General features: G+C 32.9%; 2 protein-coding genes across 4 annotated transcripts; one reads left to right on the forward strand and one right to left on the reverse strand.

Annotated features, from left to right (window-relative positions):
• Window positions 1–2,281: 2,281 nt before the first annotated feature.
• Window positions 2,282–7,587, forward strand: LOC123905067 (protein argonaute 7). Its single transcript, XM_045954692.1, has 3 exons — window positions 2,282–2,944; window positions 3,989–5,225; window positions 5,566–7,587. The coding sequence occupies exons 1-3, from the start codon at window positions 2,560–2,562 to the stop codon at window positions 7,031–7,033; spliced, it is 3,090 nt and encodes a 1,029-aa protein (XP_045810648.1). The 5' UTR covers window positions 2,282–2,559; the 3' UTR covers window positions 7,034–7,587.
• Window positions 7,588–16,337: 8,750 nt separating this feature from the next.
• LOC123905068 (protein UXT homolog) lies at window positions 16,338–22,160 on the reverse strand. 3 transcript variants are annotated; one of them, XM_045954695.1, is made up of 8 exons: window positions 21,955–22,160; window positions 21,616–21,649; window positions 20,716–20,819; window positions 20,217–20,246; window positions 19,864–19,965; window positions 19,383–19,490; window positions 16,934–16,988; window positions 16,338–16,676 (listed from the first exon to the last, which is right to left on the reverse strand). In XM_045954695.1, the coding sequence occupies exons 2-8, from the start codon at window positions 21,637–21,639 to the stop codon at window positions 16,608–16,610; spliced, it is 492 nt and encodes a 163-aa protein (XP_045810651.1). In that variant the 5' UTR covers window positions 21,640–21,649; window positions 21,955–22,160; the 3' UTR covers window positions 16,338–16,607. The 3 variants fall into 3 exon arrangements, with proteins under 3 accessions (XP_045810651.1, XP_045810650.1, XP_045810652.1); XM_045954694.1 differs by having other exon boundaries at window positions 21,616–21,719; XM_045954696.1 differs by lacking the exon at window positions 21,616–21,649.
• Window positions 22,161–24,019: the final 1,859 nt, after the last annotated feature.

Raw genomic sequence — 24,019 nt, forward strand, 5'->3', positions numbered from 1 at the left:
CGGTACCAAGTTCATATGGTGCCCGGCACATTCATCTTAATGTTCATAAATTCATACAATCTTCATGAAAAAACGCCCAAAACTGGGCAGAAATGACAAAAAACGGATCTAAAGAGGAAAATTTGAAAGAATTACCTTGAATATGAATGAGATCTGGAGAACGATTTGACTAATAAGTTGAAACTTCAGAGAATTCACAATTGAAGAGAGAGAGTGAAAAGTAAGAATGAAGTTCACTCTCCTCTATTATATAGATCAAGCCAGGGGAGTGAAGAGACGCTTTGATCCAATGGTCCTTACACTCCCTCGTAAAAATCAAAGCAGTAAATGCGCCCTTTCGCATTCCCAGTAACAAAACCTCCTCGTTACTAACCTCCTCGTCATAGTAACGAGCAATAAAACCCCTCGTTGATAACTTCCTCGTCATAGCAACGAGCAACAATGCTTTCTTGAAAAAGCATCTCCTCGTCATCATTGCGAGCAACAAAACTTCTCGTTGGTATCTCTTCGCGATAGCAACGAGCAACTGTTCCATCTTGTGCAATATCTCCTCGCAGGAGATACGAGCAACACATACTTCCTCGTAACCATAATCACGAGCAGGGTATTAAACACCCTCGAAAAATCGATTCGAGCAAAACATTGCAGATATTTGCTACGAGCAAGGCTTTGACGAGCAACTTCCTCGTCCACTTTTGTTCAAGAGAGGTTGCAAGGAGATTTCCTTCTGCACTTGGGCACACATCTAAAGTCATCACTCCTATGCCTAGGAGCAACGACTTGGGGGGCTCCTGTTCTGGACTAGACTAATGCTAGTCCACCTAGACCCTCACAAAGTCCACATGGCTTGCCCAATCACCTCCATGTCAGCATGGCACAACCTCTCCACCAAGATAGGGTAAAATTACTACTCTACCCACCATCTAAGGGTGATATCTTGGCAGTCCCTCTTAATGGGCCTTGGCTAGTCCAGCCCACTAAGAGGACCTTTGGCCCAGAGCTGGGGGCTATAAATACTCTCCCTCTTGGGAGAGCAAGGTAGACACTATTCATTATTACAATTACTCTCTCTATCTAACTTCTCTCTAAGTACCTCTTTGCTCTCTATATTCCTTGTCTGACTTTGGCATCGGAGCACCTGCAGGTACAACCCCCCCCTCCGTGGACCATCTGCTCGGATTGCTGCCTACCACCTGCTCAACGGACTTCCAGCTGGCCTTCTACCTGTTCTGATCAACAGTTAAGATCAGAGACCAATCTAAAACAAAAAATGTCTTTAAGGAACCATTTTACTAATTAAGACAAAAAAATCAAATAGAGGGGGAAACAACCTAAAATATAGGGGAAATAAAATGAGACTAAATAATGAAATATGATGAATGCATGCCATGCCATCAAAAACCATTATATTCTATTCTATTCCACCTTGTAATCACTATGCAAACAAAGAAACTTTAACCTATTTCATTTTATTTAATCTCATTCATTCCATAAAACCAAACATAATTTATGTGGTACAATTTTATTCCATCTCATTTCAAATCAAAGGTCTAAGTTGTTATTTTGCAAAAAATTAATTTGCTATTGCAATTTCAAGCACTAAATAACTACTATTTACTCTCATGATTACTCTCTGATTTTTGTGTCATGCTAACAACGGACTTAAGGACACTTACAATTTTTTTTTTGACAGACCTAAGGACACTTACAATTGTTAAGGAATTAAAAAGAAAAAATTTATGTTAAAAATATCAATTTTAAATTTTTAAAATGTTGACAACACAACTTATTATATTTGATTTGTTAACAAGTATGATTAGGATATTTATTAACATTTTCCTCAATTTTTATGGACAAACCATAATTTTGATCTCTAAAAATTTCCTAAGCATGTTTACAAGATACACTTTCAATGACACTTTTTTTTTTGGTGTAAATTGAATATCATTTGCGCGGAATTGTAAAGATTAATTCTTCGAGCCTTTTAGAACCTTAATGAATGGTAAACTCCCCATAAAATTTTTAACACTGTTACATGCCCGAATTATGTATCGAAGTTTCAATGATTATTTTTTATAGTTTTCGCCACCAGTATCCGACCCACTTGACCGTCTAATATGGTTCGAGGTAGGTTTTGGCATCAAGTGATTCCAACCTCCTCCAGATCGCAGTTGTGGGAATCAAATCATTATCTTTCCTATCAAATTCAGCGTCAATCACCGCTAAACCGAGCATCTATTGAGTATTTATCGAAACACATCTCAAAGAATAGTGCAATAAAACCCGTCAGGAACAAAAGCCCAAAAAAAGTTCATTTATTACCTCTCTCTGTTCCCACCAGGCCACCACACCTCCCTTTCTGTCTCTTGTTTGTTCTCTCTTCATCATCATCTCTCTGTCTCTCTCTCTCTCTCTCTCTCTCTCAAAACAGTAACTAATTTTCCTGTTCTTTGTCACATCCATCTTCAAACTATAATATCACCAAAAACCAAACCAAACCCATTTCCTCAAATATATTCTCTTTTTCTCACTTCCCATTTTCTTCTTCCAAAAACAACCATGGAACAACAAACACAAGACTCAACCAACAACACTAACCAAAATCACACAACAAAAACAACAACAACCTTAATCAAAACAAATGGAACAACAAACTCTTATCAACATCATCATCATCATCATCATCATCAATATTATCAACAACAACATCATCAACAACATCAAAATCAACTTCAACAATACTCAACTCAACTTGGTTTCTTCAACTATCAAAGATATTACCCTGCTCTTCTTCCTTTACCTTCACTTCAACAACTACCTTTGATTCCATCTTTTCCTCAAAATCAAAACTTTAAACTAAAAACCCATTTGCATAAACTTCCATGCAAACTCAATACTTCTCCTTCATCAAATTACAATCTTTCTCAGCTATCACTTGCTCCTGGTAAGTAACAGCTACATTTTCATTGTTCATTTCATTTGAAGCTTACCCTTTTCTTGCATTCTTGTTTTTTTTTAGTATAGATGCTAAAAATTTGTTCTTTATGGATACTTGTTTGGTTTTCTTGAGGAAAATTTTCAACTTTCCTTTGACTTCTTGGAGAGAGTGAAATAAACCATTTCTTATTGTCTCTTTGTCTTTTTATTTTTATTTTTTTAATTTAAATATTGAAAAAATTGCATTTGGGGTTGTATCCTGATTTTACATTGGTTTAGGTGCTTTTAATGTGAAAATGTTAAGGTCTTGTTTGGGGGAATCCCTTATGTTTCAATGCTAATTTTGTAAAATAAAAAAAAATAGTAAATGTTAAGTCAAAAAGATGTTAAGTCCTTTTCATAGTATTTTCTTATCTATGAACTATATTTTTGTTGAATGATTTTCTTTTTCTTTATATTTTGGTTAAAAGAATATATTAATAATTAATAAATTCTGAAATGATGTGAACTGTCCTATTAACTATGCTTTGCAGGCTACTGTTTTATAAACAATGTGTCAAGGTCTAGTTAGACTAGTAATTGTGGATTTTTTAATTTTTTTTTTACTTTTATTCTATGTTCATAATAACACCTGATTTTGAAGCTTATAACTTCTTGAAACTTGAGTGTTATGTTTTGATTAGTATTTTCAATTTTGTTTTTTTGTTGAAAGTAGATTTAAATAATTTAAAGTGAAATGATCACTTGTTTGGTCTCACATCAAGTCAAAATTGATTTATGCTCAAACTTGCTTTGGTAAGAAGCAGAAGCAACAATGATTTGCTTTGGTAAGAAGTCAAAATTGCTTTGGTATCATAGTGGATGTATCAAAATTACGGTGACCCACCGTGATTTTGCAGAAGCTACAGGGTGTAGTTTCTAGAAAATCATGGCGGATCAAACTGTGATTCAGTCATACCTACCATGATACCAAACATACACTACGAGTGGAAAAAACTTGGCATATATTTGAAAAAGATGATGAACCATCTTATTTATGATATTGATGTAGCTCCAAAGGAACTTCAGAAGCAAACTAAATCATCCTTTAAAGAAGTTGAAGAGAAGAAGCTGATTTCAACAAGGAAGCCACAAGAAGTGATTGTTGCAAGAAGGCCAGACTCAGGTGGACAAGAAGGTCATGTGATTTCTCTCCTTGCAAACCACTTTTTGGTGAAGTTTGATTCATCACAAAAAATATATCATTACAATGTTGAAATTACTCCTCATCCCTCTAAAGATGTTGCTAGAGCAATCAAACATAAATTGGTACATAACAATTCCGAGATTTTATCTAGCGCTTTGCCGGCGTATGATGGGAGGAAGAATCTTTATAGTCCAATTGAATTCCAAAATGATAAGCTTGAGTTCTACATAAGCCTCCCAATCCCAACTAGCAAATCAACGTCATTTTACGGAGAAACGAATGATACGAATGAGAAGCACGAACAGCATAAACTTTTTCGGATAAATATCAAACTAGTCTCGAAGATTGATGGAAAGGAGTTGGCTAACTACTTGAGCAAAGATGGTGATGAAGGGATTCCACTTCCACAGGATTATTTACATGCTTTAGATGTTGTTTTGAGGGAAAGTCCAACCGAGAAATGTATACCTGTTGGAAGGTCATTCTATTCGAGTTCGATGGGAAGAGGCAAAGATATTGGTGGAGGAGCTGTTGGATTGAGAGGCTTTTTTCAGAGTCTTAGACCAACTCAACAAGGACTTGCTCTCAATGTTGATTTTTCGGTAACTGCTTTCCATGAAAGTATAGGAGTTATTCCGTATTTGCAGAAACGTCTCGAGTTTCTTAGAGACCTTTCTCAAAGGAAGACAACTCAGCTAACTTGTGAAGAAAGGAAAGAAGTGGAGAAAGCATTGAAGAACATTAGAGTCTTTGTTTGCCATAGAGAAACTGTTCAGAGATACCGTGTCTACGGTTTAACCGAGGAGGCAACTGAAAATATTTGGTTTCCGGATAGAGACGGAAAGAATCTGAGGCTAATGAGTTACTTTAAAGACCACTATAACTATGATATTCAATTCAGAAAGTTACCATGCTTGCAAATTAGTAGGAGTAAACCTTGTTATCTCCCTATGGAGCTCTGTGTGATCTGTGAAGGACAGAAGTTCCTTGGGAAACTGTCGGATGATCAGACGGCAAAAATACTGAAGATGGGCTGTCAAAGACCGGGAGAACGAAAAGCCATCATCGAAGGAGTCATGAGAGGAAATGTTGGTCCTACCAGGTAACTACAATACAAAGAAGTACTTTCATATTTCTTGTTTATTGAATATTGTGTATGATTATTAGTACTTCTATTTTATGGATCATTATATATTTGAGTGAAGTCTCATTATGCTGCCTCACAAAAAAAACGGCATTTAGAAAAAATTACAACATTTTGTCCCTCACAAAAATAAACTAGGAAATATTAGTCCTTGAATCAGCATATCCATCCACAACTGTCTATTACGCGGATGGTTAAATGGACTATGTAGCATCAACCGCGTTTAAATGATTATTACATTATTTTTGTATCGGTTTCTTTTTGCTTTCTAATGCATTAAACGTAATCCTTTTGACAGTGGTGACCAGGAAGGGGAATTCAAACTCCAAGTCTCAAGAGAAATGACAAAGTTGACTGGGAGAATTCTTTACCCTCCTAAACTAAAGCTCGGAGACGGAGGTCATGTGAGAAACCTAACTCCTTCACGTCACGATCGCCAGTGGAACCTACTAGATGGCCATGTCTTTGAAGGAACAACAATTGAAAGATGGGCACTAATAAGTTTTGGAGGCACACCCGAGCAAAAATCTCATATCCCAAGATTCATAAACCAGTTAACTCAAAGATGCAAACAATTAGGCATTTTTCTTAATAAGAACACAGTTATTAGTCCGCAGTTTGAATCAATCCAAGTTCTTAACAATGTTACGCTTTTGGAATCTAAGCTCGATAGAATCCAAAGGATTGCCTCAAACAAGCTACAGCTTCTTATTTGTATAATGGAGAAAAAACACAAAGGGTATGGAGACTTGAAACGAATTGCCGAGACAAGTGTTGGTGTTGTAAGCCAATGCTGCTTATATCCAAATCTCATCAAATTAAGTTCACAGTTTTTGGCTAATTTGGCTCTCAAGATCAATGCTAAAGTCGGTGGATGCACAGTTGCTTTGTACAACTCGCTTCCTTCTCAACTACCACGTCTTTTCAACATCGATGAACCAGTGATGTTCATGGGAGCCGATGTGACACATCCTCATCCTCTCGACGATTCGAGTCCATCTGTTGCTGCTGTTGTTGGTAGCATGAATTGGCCAACAGCAAATAAATATATTTCAAGAATAAGGTCTCAAACACATAGACAAGAAATCATCGCAGATCTCGGTGCAATGGTTGGAGAATTGCTCGACGATTTTTATCAAGAAGTAGAAAAACTGCCCAACAGAATAATTTTCTTCCGAGACGGTGTTAGCGAAACTCAATTTCACAAAGTGCTACAAGAGGAACTTCAATCCATAAAACAAGCATGTTCTTCAAGGTTTCATGGTTATAAACCTTTTATTACTTTTGTAGTTGTACAAAAGAGACATCACACAAGGTTGTTTCCTGCTGACACTGATCAATCTTCGACGCAGAACAATTTTCATTTTCAATATGAAAATATTCCTCCAGGGACTGTGGTTGATTCTGTGATTACTCATCCAAAGGAATTTGATTTCTATCTGTGTAGTCATTGGGGTGTGAAGGGAACAAGTAGGCCAACTCATTACCATGTTTTGTCGGATGAAAATCAGTTCACTTCCGACGAACTGCAGAAGCTGGTTTATAATTTGTGCTTTACTTTTGTTAGGTGTACTAAGCCAATTTCTTTGGTTCCTCCTGCATATTATGCACATTTAGCTGCATATAGAGGTAGACTCTACCTCGAGAGATCAGAGTCATTAGGTTTGTTCAGAAGTACTTCTACATTATCAAGAGCTGCCCCTCCAAAGACACCACCTCTACCTAAACTTAGTGAAAACATAAAGAAGCTGATGTTTTACTGCTAGTAATAGCTAATCTATGCAGCACCAACTTTCTAGATTGAAGACGAACTGTCTTGTGTCCGTGTCTGACACTGAGACTTGTGATTGCATATTATTATTGGTGTCAATGTGTTGATGTCTGTATTTGTGTATGTGTTGGTGCTCCATAGGTAGCTATTCTTCCAATGTCATTTGATTTTTAGATTGTTTAATTACATGATCCAGCTTTAGATTCATGGAAGTGAGAAAAGAATGTAACACATGGAAAATATAGTACTGTGCAGGATAAAAGATCGGTGGAAGACAAGAAAAAACGATATGTAATCTTTGCATTTTATCTAACTGAAAAATTCTCATTGTAAAGGCCTTAGATGTTAGTTAATCAGACAAGATTTCTAACTTCATTTCTTTACTATTTTAGTTTTTGACATTCATGAGTATTAGTATATTCAGTTCAGTTCCAATGGTTGTTAATTAACTAGTGGTGTGTTTGGTTTTCATGTTAGGTTTTTACAAAAGTGATTTTATATCTTGTTGAATGTTGTTTTTTTTAGTGAAAAAAGTATGCTTACAAGTGATAGCACACGTATAGAGTGAAACTCCAATAGTCATTTAACGCAATTTGACGCTGTAAGTAATCACAACCGTTGATATAAAATCAAACGGTCTCCATCACTTACTCAAAAAACAACCAAAACAATCTCGACCATCCATTTAAACTTGGATGGTTAGGATTTGTTACTGTTTTTACAATAGGAAATCTTAAAAAATCATATATAAAAATATAAATGAAGGTCAAACAATGACCAAAATGATGTAGCACAAGCACACTTTTACGGACCCTAGAGTAAAAGTGAGAGAAAACAAAGTTATTTCATTTAACATAATATTATTAATATATTATAATCGTTTTGTATCAAACAAAATATATAATAATAGTTTTACAACGCATCAAAAACTTCTTTTACTCGAAAATTTATAAGAAGTGTTTTAATTTTTTTCGAACATTTTGAAATGAAAAATCATTTATAATAATCACATCAACTTCAATGTTTTCCAATCAAGGGAGATGCGGTGACACTTATTGTCGACTCCTTAGCCGGCCCTAATGTGGCAAAAAACCAAATTGTTCTATATCTTAGAATTGGGTATTGAGTCTAACACATCCTTACAAAATCAGCTTGTAAGGTGAAGACTTCCCACTTATAAACACTTATTCGGACCATCTCGCAACCGATCTGAGACTTCTTAACACTATAAGGGTGCGTTTTATTTGCAAAATTGATTGTCCTGTGCACGGATCATCAAATAGAGTACAGTACAAAAAATTATCCAGTAACTCAGTCACCTGTCCTATACTGTTCTATTCAGTAACTATACTTTTGCGGACAAACCCACCCTAAAATTAAGTGAGAAGATTAAGTTGCTTGTATCTTTTTGAAAGGTTAGTTGTCGGTATTTCCTTTCTGCTGCTATGATATAGAATCTTGAGATTCAGGTAGTTAAACTAGTTATGCATCCAATCCAATCTGTGTCCATATGCAGCTTTAATAACTTGTGAATGAATCTAACCAACCAAACGTTAATTAATTACCTACCTTATAACATGAAAAACTAGTCTTGTATTATCAACTGTATTTAACATAACTGTAAAAACAGCTTCATCTAAGCACAATATTATTAAATAAAAGATGTCATGTCAAATTGATGCTAGATAGTACTATGCTTTATTACATTAATACAAAGTAGTATAAATAAATAAATAAAGTAATTGAGTACTAGAACATCTTTTTGCCATGCAATATTGCAACCATTAAAAAGTGTAAGTGGCAGAGTTATTAAAAAGAATCCAAATTTCAAAGCAAAAAGACAACAACCAAATTTATGGTATACTTCAAAATCAATTGTGTGTAAAATAGTGTTGTGGCTTGAATGGCCCCACATAGAATGGTACACAAGCTATGTAGCTCAGGTACTGAATCACAGTGCACGGTATATGCCAAATTACCAGCACAACACAACTGTATTACTTAGATTCATCACTTACTTTAGACAAGGTAGGATCTGAGATTTCATGCAATCTTAAATAATCCAGACTTTTTTTAATAGTAAATTGTTAGTTGTTAGTTATTAGTTTTTCTCATACTTGAACTCTAAACCTCTGACTTCTTAACCTTTAACCCAACTAGTTTAATCAGTTGATCTATCCATCTCACCCCTTAAATGATCCTGACTTCATTGATTTAGGGTGAAAGTGAAATGAACTTTTTTTACAAGAATTAAAAATAGAATAAAGGCAAATCACAATCTTTTTGCGCCTTGTCCATCTTTAGTGCCTACCAGTCATGCTCAGCAATTTTCATCTCGGTCTATCAAACCCCAATGAGGATTTACTACATGACGTTCACGTCCTGACAATCGGGGATCACGACTCCTATTTAACATCGAAAACATGTAATAAGTTCAAGCAGTGTCTGGACTTGTCACTGAAGTATGAACATTTTCAGTTTTTTGTAAATGCGGTGTTATGAAATTTCACATCAATATGCTTGGACTTGACATGATACACCCAATTATTTGCCGAATAAATAACACTCTAACAATTATATTGAACTTCACATTGCTCAACACCCGCTCTTAGGAGGGTTTAGGGTTCAAATAATATATATTCAAATGTAAGTAGCTCTCTGATCTTATAAAAACTCACATCAATATGTTTGGTCCAGCATGATCGATACACTTAATTATACTTGGCAAAAACTACCAATTGGATGATACAAATGCAATGTTGATGCCGGTTTTCATAGCGATTTAAATAAAACAAGTGCATGTTGGATTTTGAGAGACCACATGGGACAATTTGTGATGGCCGGAACCTCATGAAATCATGTGCAATGCTCTATAATTGAAGGAGACTCAAAAGGCTTTACTTGAAGCAATGAAAGAAAAGTGTGATGGATGCAATTCACAATATCCGCACGCATTGGCACCTCAAAATTTAGTTTTTTAACATGTAACATTAAGAATATATTGTCTCATAATTCAAACTTTGTGGTAATTGGTAAATTTCATTAAGCGATAAACGAATATGGTTACCCATACGTTTGCTAGAACGGTTAATTCTTGATCTAGTCTCTGTATATACTCTTAATTTGGTTCCCTTTGTATTTCTTCTTTGTTGATTAATAAAATAATGTGAGTTGTTGTATGTCAAAAAAAAAAGTTTTAAAGTTTATAAGTGTCACTCATTGATCCCATGATCAGCTACATTTCGATATTTTTATAAAGATTAATGCTTATTATGATATATAGTCCTATGAGCAAACCACCCACCACCTCTTTGACCAGTCGGATCGATTCGCGTTTTAAAATACTGATAAAAATAGAAAAACATTTAAAAATTACAGTAATAATAATAATTTTAATGATTTTAATATTATTTTTTCTTCCTATAGAACACTAGCAAACTACTGTAATATTTAGTCCAATATTTACAATTGAGTCTATTGAAAAGAGTTTGATTTCTACAACACGATGAAACAAAATTCAGTCCAATATGTTTAATATATTAATTATTAACATAGATTTTTGATTTTTGTGAATTTAACTCAGTTGATTTAAATATAACGTTTTATACATAAAATTCTAGCTACTAGATTGATAGAAAAAAAATGTACCAAAAAAAAAAAAAAGATTGATAGAAAAAAAACATAAATTCTCCTACGGTAGTATGTGTGAGGAGTGAAGAAGAACTCTTTTCACGTTTTCTATATGATTACGTGACCATGAAAGTGTGATTACGGAAGTGTTGCCGAATTTCATCGAAGTTGGTAGCACAACACTCAGCAATGTAATCTCTCATACAACCCACTTGGGTTGGTGTATTGGTATTGGCTTGAGACCTGGTAGTGTGCTCCTCTTGAGGTCTGAGGTTCGATTTTCTCTGGCGTCAATTTGGATGACTAATTTAGGTTTTTTTATGTAATCTCTCATACTTTTGGATATAAGTCAGAAGCTTTATCAGTAGTACACGTCCATAGCTAGCAAGGGAAGGGACAGAAAGACTTGATAAATAAATGAATATGGTTTCTTTCTGTCTTCTGCCACTGACACTGCTTTGGCCTTAGCCCTTACTAGGAGGAACTCAACTATTTCCTTAATAATTTTGGGCCCCCTTGATACCACATGGATTCTTAAATATGTTTATAATTTTATAAATATGTGTTTTTTAAAAATATTATATTAATCTTGATATTTTAAAAATGCTCATAAATATTTTCTATAATATTATTTAACATCAAATATAACTTAATTAATATAGCATGAATAGAGTTGCATAAAATATAAAAAATAAATTGAAAACATATAACAATTATTTTTTATTAATACATAAAAAAGAAGATAAATATAGCACCAAACCAATACATATAAAATAAAATACTGGACAAACAATTTTTATTGATATAAAAAGTAAAAAACACGAAATAAATATTTGCTACCGATGAATATATGTGAGGAATAAAAATTGTACCCATAAATATGAATACACATCAATTTTTAAAAAATAAAAATTACACTAACGTTGATATTTTTAAAATACTTATCAATTTTTCAAAATTTTATCAATAGACTTTATTTATCATTACAAATCAACATACCCTTGCATACAAGTCTTTCACTAGTGAACTCAATATAAAAATATCATATTTGAAATTGTTTATTTAATTTTTAAAAGTTTAAAATTTATTTTTTTAATAGAAAAATTTGTGTTTAGATTGTTTAACATGTATCCCTACAACTTTAACATTTAATTTTTTTTTAAGCGAAGAACATCTAGACATCAGGGGACAAAATAACTTCACCCCATTCTATATATATAGAGGAGCGTTAAAAACACACTCACAAGTACACTCTTTTTGACACTTGCTTACTAATTGGGCCACGTCAATCTTTAAAAAAAACATACACGTATCGGAAAAGTATCGGAAATTAATATTATTTTTTTAAAAAAAATATAATTGATACCTGTCGGATACTTCTCCGATACACGTATCGGAAAAGTATCAGACAAGTAATGTTCTTTGATGATGAAAACGTAGTACAATTCGTGTTTTCTCTTATGTATTGAATGTTAGAGTATGATGTTACCAACTATGTCTTTTGGGTAGTACGTATTTTTTTTATAAGCAAATTGTTAGTATATTATATTGTTATCTTAGTTATTCTCCTTGTCGGGACTTGAACACTGATCTCCAACTCCTTAACTCTTAGCTCAACTAATTAACCAGTTAAGTTACACATCACACTCCCCTTTTTGGATAGTACTTAACTTAAGACATGTAATTGTTACTTGTTTGCTCAATTTGAGTAATTTGAATGTTAATTTTTTATCATTGTCGATTTTAGTTATGTTTGTATATTATGCATTTATATATATTTAATTTTAAATTTAATTTTTAAATAACGTATCGCGGCCGTATCGTATCGAGAATTTTGAAAATTTTCCCGTATCGGTGCCGTATCGTATCGATATCGTGTCACGTATCGGGGTTTCATAAGAACCCTTTTTTAACTGAACTGGTGATTCTTAGAAGAACTCAGATCTAGACTGATAACTTTCTCTTTTTTCAGATTGCATACCTTTCTCTCTCTTTTTTGTATTTTTTTTTTTTAATTAATAAAAGAAAATAGTGAGTGTGTAAACCAGTATAATCGGTTACCAAGTATTTGGTTTTAAAAAATTAATGATGTGGCCCAATCAGTAAGCAAGTGTCAAAAAGAGTGTGTTTGTGAGTGTGTCCTTAGCACTCCTCATATATACAAAAACTGGGGAGACATAAATCTAACCCAGTGCGTCCACACAAAAACGTATGACGATTTAAAGATAATCAACTTCTAGTTAATCCTAATAGACCAATAGCTCTCTGCGGTGGACGATAGCAAGCAAAATACTCTTTCGAGCCATATAGTCCAACGTCAACTAAAGCGATGGTGAGGGTATCATGGACAGTCTGAAATCAATCTCGAGTATTGAACAGATATTAAGTGTCCACGTACCAACAACCCCCTTGTGAAACCATATCAATTATAAACGACTTTTGAAAGCCAAACAAACCTCAATCACAACAACCATGACGGAAAGAACCAAACCAACACCCAGAATGGCGACGGCGAATAATTCGTTAACAGAACCAGACCCAAACATGTTTCGATTGTCGCAAAGAAGTGATTGAGACTGACCCGAACGGATTTAGGCATATCCAAAACCCGGACGGATTAATGGAAGAAGGCAAGCCGACAAACATCACCTCCTACTAACTCGATCAACTCCTTCGGCAAGGTGAAGGCGGAACTGAGAAAACCCGAAGATCAACAAGAAACCAAACATCACAAGCTTCAGCAATGCAGAAGAATGACAACAGCGGCTTTTGGACGAACACCGGAGAAGAGAGTGAAAACGACCCCATAAGGTGCAAGTGATGGTGGTGTGGAGAAAGATCTCGTCGCACCATTGCACCATCACAATGTGACGCTACTTAGATGAGTACTCACTTTAACACAACATATCCTATCTTATTTTAAAGTCTCACATACCTTCACTTTATTATCAACTTCATTCTAACAGATAAGAATATCTTCATAAAATTAATTTGTTTTTAAATATAAAACTCTAAGTTTCTAGATACATTTACTCCATATTATTTAAAAAATAGTAGTATACATTATTAATTCTTTTTTTTTTCACACAAGATTTTTTCTAATTGATTTTTGTTTTTTTGGTAGAGATAATTGATTTTGTTTTTATATTATATGACTTGTTTTATAACCTTATGATGAAATTGATCACATCACAGTTCACAACAACACAACAACCCGTAATAGAAGCAAACTACCTTTTGATCAATCACCAATCATGATGGCATCAACTGAATACAGAACCAATGAGACAAGCTAAGATATGACGTTTCCTTTATTAGCTGTATGTATGTTTTTCATTGTACTACATACAAGTCCCATCAATTCAATCCCATCACATCCTATATATAATTTCTTACTTTTTCTTTGATAGTATTGAAATTTACTACTAGTAGTCTGATAGTAGAGCTTTATTTGAACCAGTTGCTTGGATGTTACCTTTAACTGAAATTATATGTATGACACTGTTGAAGCAATATGACTGGATAATTCAATGAGTAAAAACTCAAAGCTCTTCCATAAATTATAGTAATGTGTGGGTTTGGAACTTCTTGCTGGAATCTTGTGGTAACTTAAGCTAGATTCTACATTTCTAGTTTTACTTGGTATCTTTTATTCTTATTGCTTTTCATCTATATATCTAATCTAAGACTATATATCTAGTCTAGTATCTACAATTGAGAGCATCACATCAAAACCATATTGCATGCCAACACAACTTAGCATTTACAGTAATGGCTATATGTCTTAAATGTAAGAGACAAATGAATTAACAAAAATTAATACTTCATCCGGCCTTAATTATAAGTAAATTCTACTTTTTAGATTCATTTGAAAATCAATGTATTTGTCCTTAAGTAAGTCTAGATACATTGGTATTCAAATGAATCTAAAAAGTAGAATTTGCTTATAATTACGGTCAGAGGGAGTATATTTAATTACGGTTAGAATTTGCTTATTAATCTACTTGTTTGTTAGACCGTGTACAATGGTCACAAACTTTCAACACCATTTTTTCACTTCCCAACACTCCATATCATTTTCTCTTTCTTTCACCTAATCATTCAACACACATTCAACTTTTATCCTCTCCAATAGTTTTTTCATTCAACACTCTACCCCACCACTTTCTCTACCCCACCACTTTTTATTTCACATTCTTATTTAAATTTATATTTTTGTTTTTATGATTAAATAAAATTACAATTATCGATTAAAATTAAATTAAAATAATTAACACTGAACGATTTATATTTTAGTTTTTTGTAATAAAAACAAAATTTATTTAAATAATTCATACGATACAAATCATCTTAACTTAATTTAAAATACAACACACAAGTAACGTAATTAGTACGATACAAATAATTTAAAATGCAATACAACACACAAGCAACGTAATTAGTACGATACAAATAATTTAAAATGGGGGTGTTTGAGATGGATTTCTCAGCATAGATCCCTAATATGGATGAAAGTTTAGAACAAAGGATGATTGGTTGAAATTTGGTGTTAAACCAAAATTAGGTATGTTATGAGGATGTTGGTTGAAAAATTGATTTGGATTTTGATAATTGTTGGGATGATTAGAAGAATCTTGGGTGTTGTTGAAGTGATTATTGAGATCCATTTCACTAAAAAAAGACTAATACTTCAAGATTAACACTAATAGGAAGATAATAATAAGATTATTATAGTAAAAAAATCCGTTTTTTTTTCTGTGTCCAAATCAAATGAACCAAGTCTCTATTTATAGACAAAAAAAATAATGAATTTTGGTGAAAAAATAAAAAAATAAAAAATTAATTTGCTATGAAATAATTGAGTTCAAAGTATTAATTGGATAAAAATCCGGAGAACTAATCGAATGCAGCCATGTGTCACAGCTTCTTTCTCTCTCCGCGTTTCCTGAACGCCACTCCCTCCTGTCTGCGCGTGGCATGCACGCGCCCCTCTGGACCAAGAAAAATTTGCCAAGTGTCCCTCGCTGTCATGCTTCAACATGTTGAAAACTTTCAATTCCTCACTCCTTCACGTCAACTTTCAACACACCTCCTCCAATCATTTTCAACTCTCAACACCCATTCAACATCACCTTTCATCACCCATTGTAAATGGTCCTACATTAAAATTGGTGGGAGTATTATACGATTAACTTTTAATAATACTCTTTATCCAAATAATTGTTTTGAAGATAAATTGTACAAGAAAGATTGTCATTTTTAATTTTTTATGTAACTTTAATTGCATATGTTTTATTGTATAACCTAATTAATTGATAGAGCACCTTAATCCAACTTATAAGAGTAGTCTTTTCTATGATCCAAGTATCAAATAAAGCACCAATTCCTACTATATTTTTGAGCAAGGATTACACTACAAAAATTTAGAGGTTTGTTGTGCAAGGAAGACCAGAAATAAGGGGGAAGCAAATAACAGAAAGGAGATAACTGTTGATCCTTTTACACCATTTCTGTTCTAAATGTAATCTTCCATATACTTGAGTTTGTGACCCTTTCTGGGCTTTTGCAATAATGGGCTGCACATTGGGCTGTGGCATATTAGTTTGAGCCCAAAACTCATAGAAATCCCTTTGTTTTATAGACATTTCAACTATAGAAAATCATACAAGTAAGGACTTGAAAGTTTTGTTAATCTTAATGTTTCTGTTCACAGTTGACAGTTGGTCATAAATCTTTCTGCACATTTTGCATAGTCGCTACAAGAGACATGACATATACTTAACAACCTGCACACAAATTAATTCGAAAGACAACTAACACTAAAAGAAGAGATGCAATTTTGATAATCAATCCGAGTTCTTTTTTCCACATAATTGTATTTCTTCGCAGTTGTGATGACAAATTCTAACATAAGCAATTCGGTGTGTACTCCGTAAATATCAAAATATCCGTTGTGGTGAGGGTTTCTCAGCTGGAAGATCAAGTAATTTTCGAATTCCTTCACAAATCTGCATTGAAACAATGTAAAGTTCTCAAAACTCTGCACAATTATTACTACTTGGATAGAAATATATTAAAGTTTTCATCAAATATCTTCAGCATAAATTCAATTATGGGTCAGTTCCAAAATTGTCTCAAACATTACCAACATCATGATAAGGGAGGGAGTAGTATCTAATTTAACAAGCAACATCCCTTACACAAAAGGAGTACAAGCAGCAGGGATAAGGGAGTCAATAAAATGAAGAAAGTAGAGTGAACGTACCAGCTTAATTTGGGCCTTGATTGAAGCAATCAATTGAGTGGACTCCTCTATCTGCCTGCAACACACAAGTGATTCTTGAGTTTGAACATGCAACAATATTTTCAACCATTAAAAATAAAAATTAATTGACCATTTTAAGAAATTAAAATAGAAGGTCAAAGATAAATTTGTCCCAAGATGAACATAACAGTTATCTTAATCCTGGACAGCGGATGTATAGAAAATTAGAGCAATCCCACATAATAGAAAAGTCGATAGAACATGATCTTAAGTGGTTTGACCATGTATAGAAAAGAGTTGTAAAAGTACTGGAAATGACAGTAGACTGGAAGAGAAGAGACTTAGAGAAAAAGAAAGATAAACTATAGGTAAAACCTTTAAGAGAAGAGAAAGTTAGAGGTGAACTAGAACATCGACCCGTGCGGTGCACGGGTCTAATTAGCGATAATGAAATGTATACGAAAAAAGTTGATTAACAACATTAAACAATAGTATAACCGCCGATACATCCACTTAAAAAGTTTTTTTTTCCTAACATAATATGTATATAATAGTATGGGTATTACTGATTATATTACATCTCTTATTTTTGTTATCATATTTTTATTACAAAACGACACTACATTCTTTAATGATGATTACATGTTAAAAAAAATTAAACTTAGAACACAATAGCCAGTCTATAAAACGACACTAAAATTTTAAACTTAGATTTTTATTATATATTTTTGAGATAGTATTTGTTGTAAAAAAAAAGAGATAATAAAAGATTTTTATTATATATGTTTTATATTGATGTGTTGTAAAACTCAAATAATGGTGGAGGTAATAAATTAAAAATGGATGGACAGGATTTATTTAGTTTAAATGGTTGAGATTAGAAGAAGAGGTAAGGGGACCACATGGAAAAAGAGAGGGAAAATAGAATTAGGGTAAAGCTTGCTTTTTGGACCAAGCTTAGAATATAAGAGATGATGTATCTTTAAACCAAAAAACCAAAAATAACATGACGATACATTACAGCGTCAAGTGAAGCTTATAGCAACCTCACCTAATTGAAATATGCTCCGCTTTATGAACGTACAAATGTTATGTCTATTGCTGAACTATAATATGTTGTCGTATTACTAGCTCATGATTATATATTTATATAAATATCAACCACCCTTTGACTAGGGTTGAACCAATGAATTGTCAATCAGTGAGCTCCTCAATTAAACTACTTGCTCTGTTTCAAAATCATTACCCAAAATGCCCAAACCCAGATTTTCGTAATTTGTTAGTCAAACTTTTAAAACTATCTACCTTTTTTCAAACTTGTGAGATAAAACAACTCAGCCATTATTTGACTAACTCTAGTGATGTACATTATAAACTATAAGGCTTTCGGCCCAATGGTGTTCAAAATCCATATAATATGGAAGGGAAAAAAATACAACATTTATCAAGATCGTTATTGTTTGAGAAAGTAGTTTCTCTATTACTGTATTTTTCTGATATAGCAGTTCACTATATATATGATTTATTGTAACAGACTTGAGCCAGTTAATCAATATTTCACATTTCAGACATCTCGATCACTTACCCTCTCTTGCTCAGTCGACCTCTTCGAACCTGACACGGTATCAAAACTGTTCTCTGATAGTGTGAGAAAATGTCACCGGAGCAGAAACTACAGAGGATTAAGTGGAAGAAAAGAAGTTCAGTGGAGGATCTTGCAAGGAAAATGTCGTGCCTCGGTGGGAGGTGGTGAAGGCGGTGATTGAGGTGGTAGAGGAGGAATTTTTTAAGAGCATTGGGTTTTGAAGGCTAAGCCTATTTCTTCTCCTATGGTTGCTAGATGCAAACTCTCCGAGCATATATAGTGCTGAATGATGTATGTGCTGATACTTCACTTCATTGGTCTATTAAAAAATTCAGCACTTCAGTATGCCGCAGTTACTAGACCATATATCATAACTTACAAGATTCATTAAGCCTTCAAATCTATGAAATCAAGAGTTTTTCCAACACATTTTTTCATATTAAATATTTATTTAATTTAAGACAATTACGATTTATCCCAAAAAAAGGAGCAGCAACACATGAACCCATGTCTCCATGCACATGTTGCCTACTAGTTTAGTTAATAAAGTGTGCCGGTTTATGGCTTCTCCACTTGATTTTAGACCAACTAACTCAGTTAATTAGTTTTAGACTTTACTTAGTTAACTAAATATATGATGTATTTTAACAGAGTTAAGACAGTTAATCAATAATTCACACATTTAATTTAAGAAATCTCAAACGCTTTCCCTCTCACTCTAAATCTGAAACCTTGAACCCCGATAATTACAGTCAGTTTCATTGTAGCAAAAGAACTTAAACAAAATATCCTGAAAGACAACACTAAACAGATTAACTTTTCCAGCTTCAACACGGCAAGATATGTTAAACCAAAAAATTATACCTGGCTATCCTTTCTTCTCTTTTTTCTATGTAGTTTAAAGCTTCTGACCAAGTAAACTCCACATGGAATCCCATACCTATATCCACAAAAATGTGTTGCGTGTTGGGCCTGTAAAGTTTCAATCAAATACATAAAATATGAAAAAAGATGTACATTTCCAAGCACTGAAGACAAAAAAGTGATTTAATTGTAAGGGCACAAATAAAAAACATTAGCAGTGAGCTACTGATGAGCGGTTTGGTAGTTTGTCAAAGGTTTTCGGGTCAAACTTCCAAGCATTGATTGTACACTGGACCAGAAGAGGGAAGTGTCTAAACACAAGTCTTATTGTTTTATTATATGGTGATGACGGATATATGGTTATAAAGATCATATATCATATATGAAAGAAAAATAAGTTTGTTCAGATGGATGGATAGGTGATAAAATACGCATGTAAACCAATTAAGTATGGTAAAAGCCGAAATGTTTAATTACTTACACTTCTGCCTGAACGTAAACCTCTGACCCAATATTGACCATAGTTCTCAGACTGGTTACACTATTCTTCTCAAGGTTTTCAATGTTTCTTCGCAAATCAGCACTGAGTGAACGAGTCAAGTGGGATTCAAACAGAACAATAGTACTTCATTGAATTTGGTCTAATTATAAAAATTAGTCATGGAGTACAAACTACTCTCCAAACTTGGTCTACAAGTATAATGTACACGTGCTATTGTAGATTTTAATTTTATGAGAAATGGATGATACAACAATTTACTGTGTTAAAAATATGTCATTTTCATTGTGATACTAATTGATCCTGGCAGTATACATAAAAGTGAAAAAGGATACAAAATTTTCTGTTGTTCGAAGACCTTGTCCCTGCAATGAATAAATGAGAAAAATAAGTAACAAGATTCTGAAACCCGTGAAAAAAAAAAACAAAGTTATGCTGCAGAATGAACTATGTCTCTTCATCAATTGTAGCTTCTGTACTTAAATACACAATGCAATTTTAACTAGAAAGATCTAGAGATAATAGAGGAATAACATACAAAGGGCCTGTTTGGGTTTGAATTATTTTTCAGCTTATGAAAATAAGCTATGTAAATAAATAAACTTTTATGTTATTTCATAAGTTTTCACTAACAAAAAATGTGTTTTTATAAGTTATTTTTTCATAAACTATCTTGAAAAGCTTATAATAATACATAAAAATTTATTTATTTGCATTAGTTATTTCGCATAAGCTCAAAAATAAGTCAATCCAAACGAGCCCAAATTTATGACATACATCTATACACATTATTTGCAACAATCAAGAATAAAATGCACAAAGTAAACACTATACCTCTGAGCAGTAGCATGAAGAAGTTTAGGTTTCATGCGTTTATCAATAAGTTCTTCATACTTTTGAATTTCCTGCTGGCGTATATTTTCCATGTGATAAGAGTCCTAGTAAAAGCATAAGCCAATAAGGAATCATTACTCATTAGCTATATTAGTTAATGTATGCATACGTGTAAGTTCATGCATAAATAATGGACAACAAATATTAAGGGAATGGTACATGTTCATTAAAAGGGTGTTATATAGACAAATTGTAACTTATGGTTGGGCTTGATGGTAGTAGAGGATGAGGGAAAGTTTGTACGTGTTTGGATTTGAGAGGGTTCAGTTTTAGAGAGAGAAGTCAGAAGATAAAAATGAGTGAAGTGAAAGTGTTTTAGAACTTTGGGTAAGTGGTGCAAAACAATAAAACCATGGAGTGCAAAATGCAAAAAATATAGAATTATTGGTGAAATTTTTAAAGTTTGAGGGGGTGCACCTGCACCCCTCAAATGCATGTGGCACCGCCCCTGCCAGTAAGCTTAAAATAATCTTCAGAGTATGGGGATGAAGGAACAGAGCAGAGCAATGAACTTGAAGGAAATGGTGCAATGGACATTTATCACATGATTTTGAGAAATACCCCCAATTTAATGAAATAATTTCCAAAATCAGATTTTCTAAACATGTATGTATTATGTTAAGCAGGAGAGGAACAAATTCCAGTGCTAATTAACCTCTAAACATGACATCACTCATTTTCTAAATCAACATTGAGTAAACTAAAATTACAACGCGGCATGCAAAATCAACCAAAATCAACAAATTCATAATCATAATAATAAGCAAAAAGCAATAATATTATATGATAATGAAATTGAAGCATAAATATATACATAAGCAGAAATCAAATCATATATACCTTAACACCAGCTACCAAATCCATATCCTCAAACCTAATAATTGAGCAGAAAGTGAATCAAGAAAAATCTAGAGCAAAGCTAAACGCATAGTTGTGGCACCGTTCTGATGAAATTGAAATAAAAAAAAATGAAAATGAATCGAATTAAGTAACAGAAAATTGAGAGATCAAAGTAGAATGAATCGAATTGATGAAGGAGAATTGAGAATTGGGTGGTGGTGGCGATTAGGGTTTGGAATCACGGCAGAGAGAGAGGTGGGTGGGTGGATTGCGTGTGTTTTGGTTGTTTTTGACCAAAGAGACCCAAAAAAACTCAGAAACCAATCTCGCTCCACTTACAAAGTTCGGACGGCGACAGCAGTGGACGGAGACAGCGGCCAGGACGATGTGATGCGGTGGTCGGCAAAGCGGAGAAAATTGTTTCTTTTATATTTGTTGAAGGAAATATACTGAAACACAATTGAAGAAAATTGATTTTGTTTGTTTTTTGTATTTGTTGATAGGAAAGAAGGAAGACCGTGAAAAATGAAGATAATAGTTTTGTTTCTTTAGGGGTGTATTTAGGGGTGTATTGGATTAAGATTTCACAAGATAATTTTAGCAAAAAAAATCTTGAAGATTTTAAAAGACTTTGTGAGATTGTATTGATTTTATGAGATTTTAGAAGACTTTTTTGAATGACTTTTTCAATCAAGATTCTTATCACAAGAATTTGTGAGACTTTATGACACAAACTTTTGAGATTTTGAAGATTTAAATGAGTCAATAAATTCGATATAAATTCCTTCTAAAATAATAATGAATCAATCAATGAAAATTAATCATCATTAATATAATAAAAAAATCAACAATCATTAATATAATAAAAAAATCAATGAATAAAATTCTACAAAAAAAAAAATAATGAATAAACAAAAAAAAACAATTTATCACTACACAGCTTCAAGTCTTGTCCAATGCATATATCACCGCCCATAAGTATAGCTCATTGTAAACTAGCTAGCTTGAACCAAATTGATAGAAATGGTCAAAAAAAAAATGAACAAGGTTTGTTGTTGTTGTTGAAACATGTTGTTGTTGTTGTATATATTTTCAATGTCTATATCCTATAATGAATCGTGACACTATTTATGGTAGCAGGACAACCATGAAGAGGAAACGTGATAGAGAGGTAGGGAGAAAATATAAGCGATTATAAAAAACATGAGATAATCAGAAAACATAGAAACATGAGGAAATGTGAAAGAAATAAAAAAAAATGAAAATCCATCAAAATCTCATGATATGAGGAAAGACTTTTTGTAGCTCAAAATTCACTAAAAAGTCCATCAAAATCCATTAAAATCCTATTTTTTAAACAATCCATCGAAATTAGAATACTTTTGAATACCACAAGACTTTTTGTAAGTTGTAAAGAGTCTTGATTGAATACCACTAGACTTTTTTAAAGTCTTTTAAAATCCTAATTGAATACCACAAGATTTTATCATCATAAAAAAGTCTTTTAAAATCCATCAAAATCCTAATTGAATACACCCCCCTTAATAAAATTGCAGAGAAGCAATGAGCTTAACAATGGTAGGGAAGAAGTAGGGATTGTCTACATTTGGGCAGTTTGATGGTTAGATAGATATGAGAGTTAGTCCTTCATCCATTATTGATCTAATGGTTAATATTTGGAGTTAGATAAATTTTTTAGTCTCTAAAAAAAGCTAATGAATTTTGATTTTAATCTTTATAAATAGAAAATGGGATATTTTTGCACTCTCAAAATTTTATGAGACCAAAAACATTTCATTTTTTATTTTTAATTGTAGCTTAACTAATAGAAATACCGAAATTGTTAGTGTTGAACGTCATGACTGAGGTTCGAACTCCAGTTTTTCCACTTTGTGTGTGCGAATTTTCAACGACTTTGTCATTTCGTCTATAAACAAAAAGAGTAAAAACAAAATTTGATATATTTTTAAGAATGAAAAACTTTTTTTTATATAATAACTAGTTTGATTCCTTCAAAAAAAAAAACTAGTTTGATCCGATTTTGTGAAAATAAAAATGTGAATGGTTTGATGAAAACTAAAAAGCATAGAAGTTATTTTTTATTTGAGAGAAGAAGTTATTAAGAAAAAAATTATTAAAATAGAGTTAAGAAATTATTAAAACTAGCGGGCCAAATAAAAAATGTATGTTATGGTGAGTTTGTTAGTAAAAGATTATTGTTTCTACTAAAAAAAGGTATTGTTGGTATTGTAAAAAATTCACAACAAAACTCATGTATCATCTTTATATATAGTATAGATATAGATATCGATATAAATATAGTATAGATACAATACAAGAGATGATTTTGCATTAGGACCAAACTTATGTACAGTTCCATATACACAATTTTTACTGTGCTAGA

Source organism: Trifolium pratense, linkage group LG2 (genome assembly GCF_020283565.1).
Source record: "Trifolium pratense cultivar HEN17-A07 linkage group LG2, ARS_RC_1.1, whole genome shotgun sequence".
Lineage (NCBI taxonomy): Eukaryota > Viridiplantae > Streptophyta > Magnoliopsida > Fabales > Fabaceae > Trifolium > Trifolium pratense.

Bases quoted from the DNA above. Each gene is read 5' to 3' on its own strand.
- LOC123905068 (XM_045954695.1), bottom strand. From the start codon at position 21,639: ATGGATTTGGTAGCTGGTGTTAAG. The intron at 19,966-20,216 runs GTATCCTTTTTC...TCGTTCACTCAG, and splicing joins TTCGAACAACAGAAAATTTT to TGCTGATTTGCGAAGAAACA. The intron at 16,677-16,933 runs GTACGTTCACTC...GTTTCAATGCAG, and splicing joins TCAAGGCCCAAATTAAGCTG to ATTTGTGAAGGAATTCGAAA.
- LOC123905067 (XM_045954692.1), top strand. From the start codon at position 2,560: ATGGAACAACAAACACAAGACTCAACCAACAACACTAACCAAAATCAC. The intron at 2,945-3,988 runs GTAAGTAACAGC...ATATTGATGTAG, and splicing joins TCAGCTATCACTTGCTCCTG to CTCCAAAGGAACTTCAGAAG. The intron at 5,226-5,565 runs GTAACTACAATA...TCCTTTTGACAG, and splicing joins GGAAATGTTGGTCCTACCAG to TGGTGACCAGGAAGGGGAAT.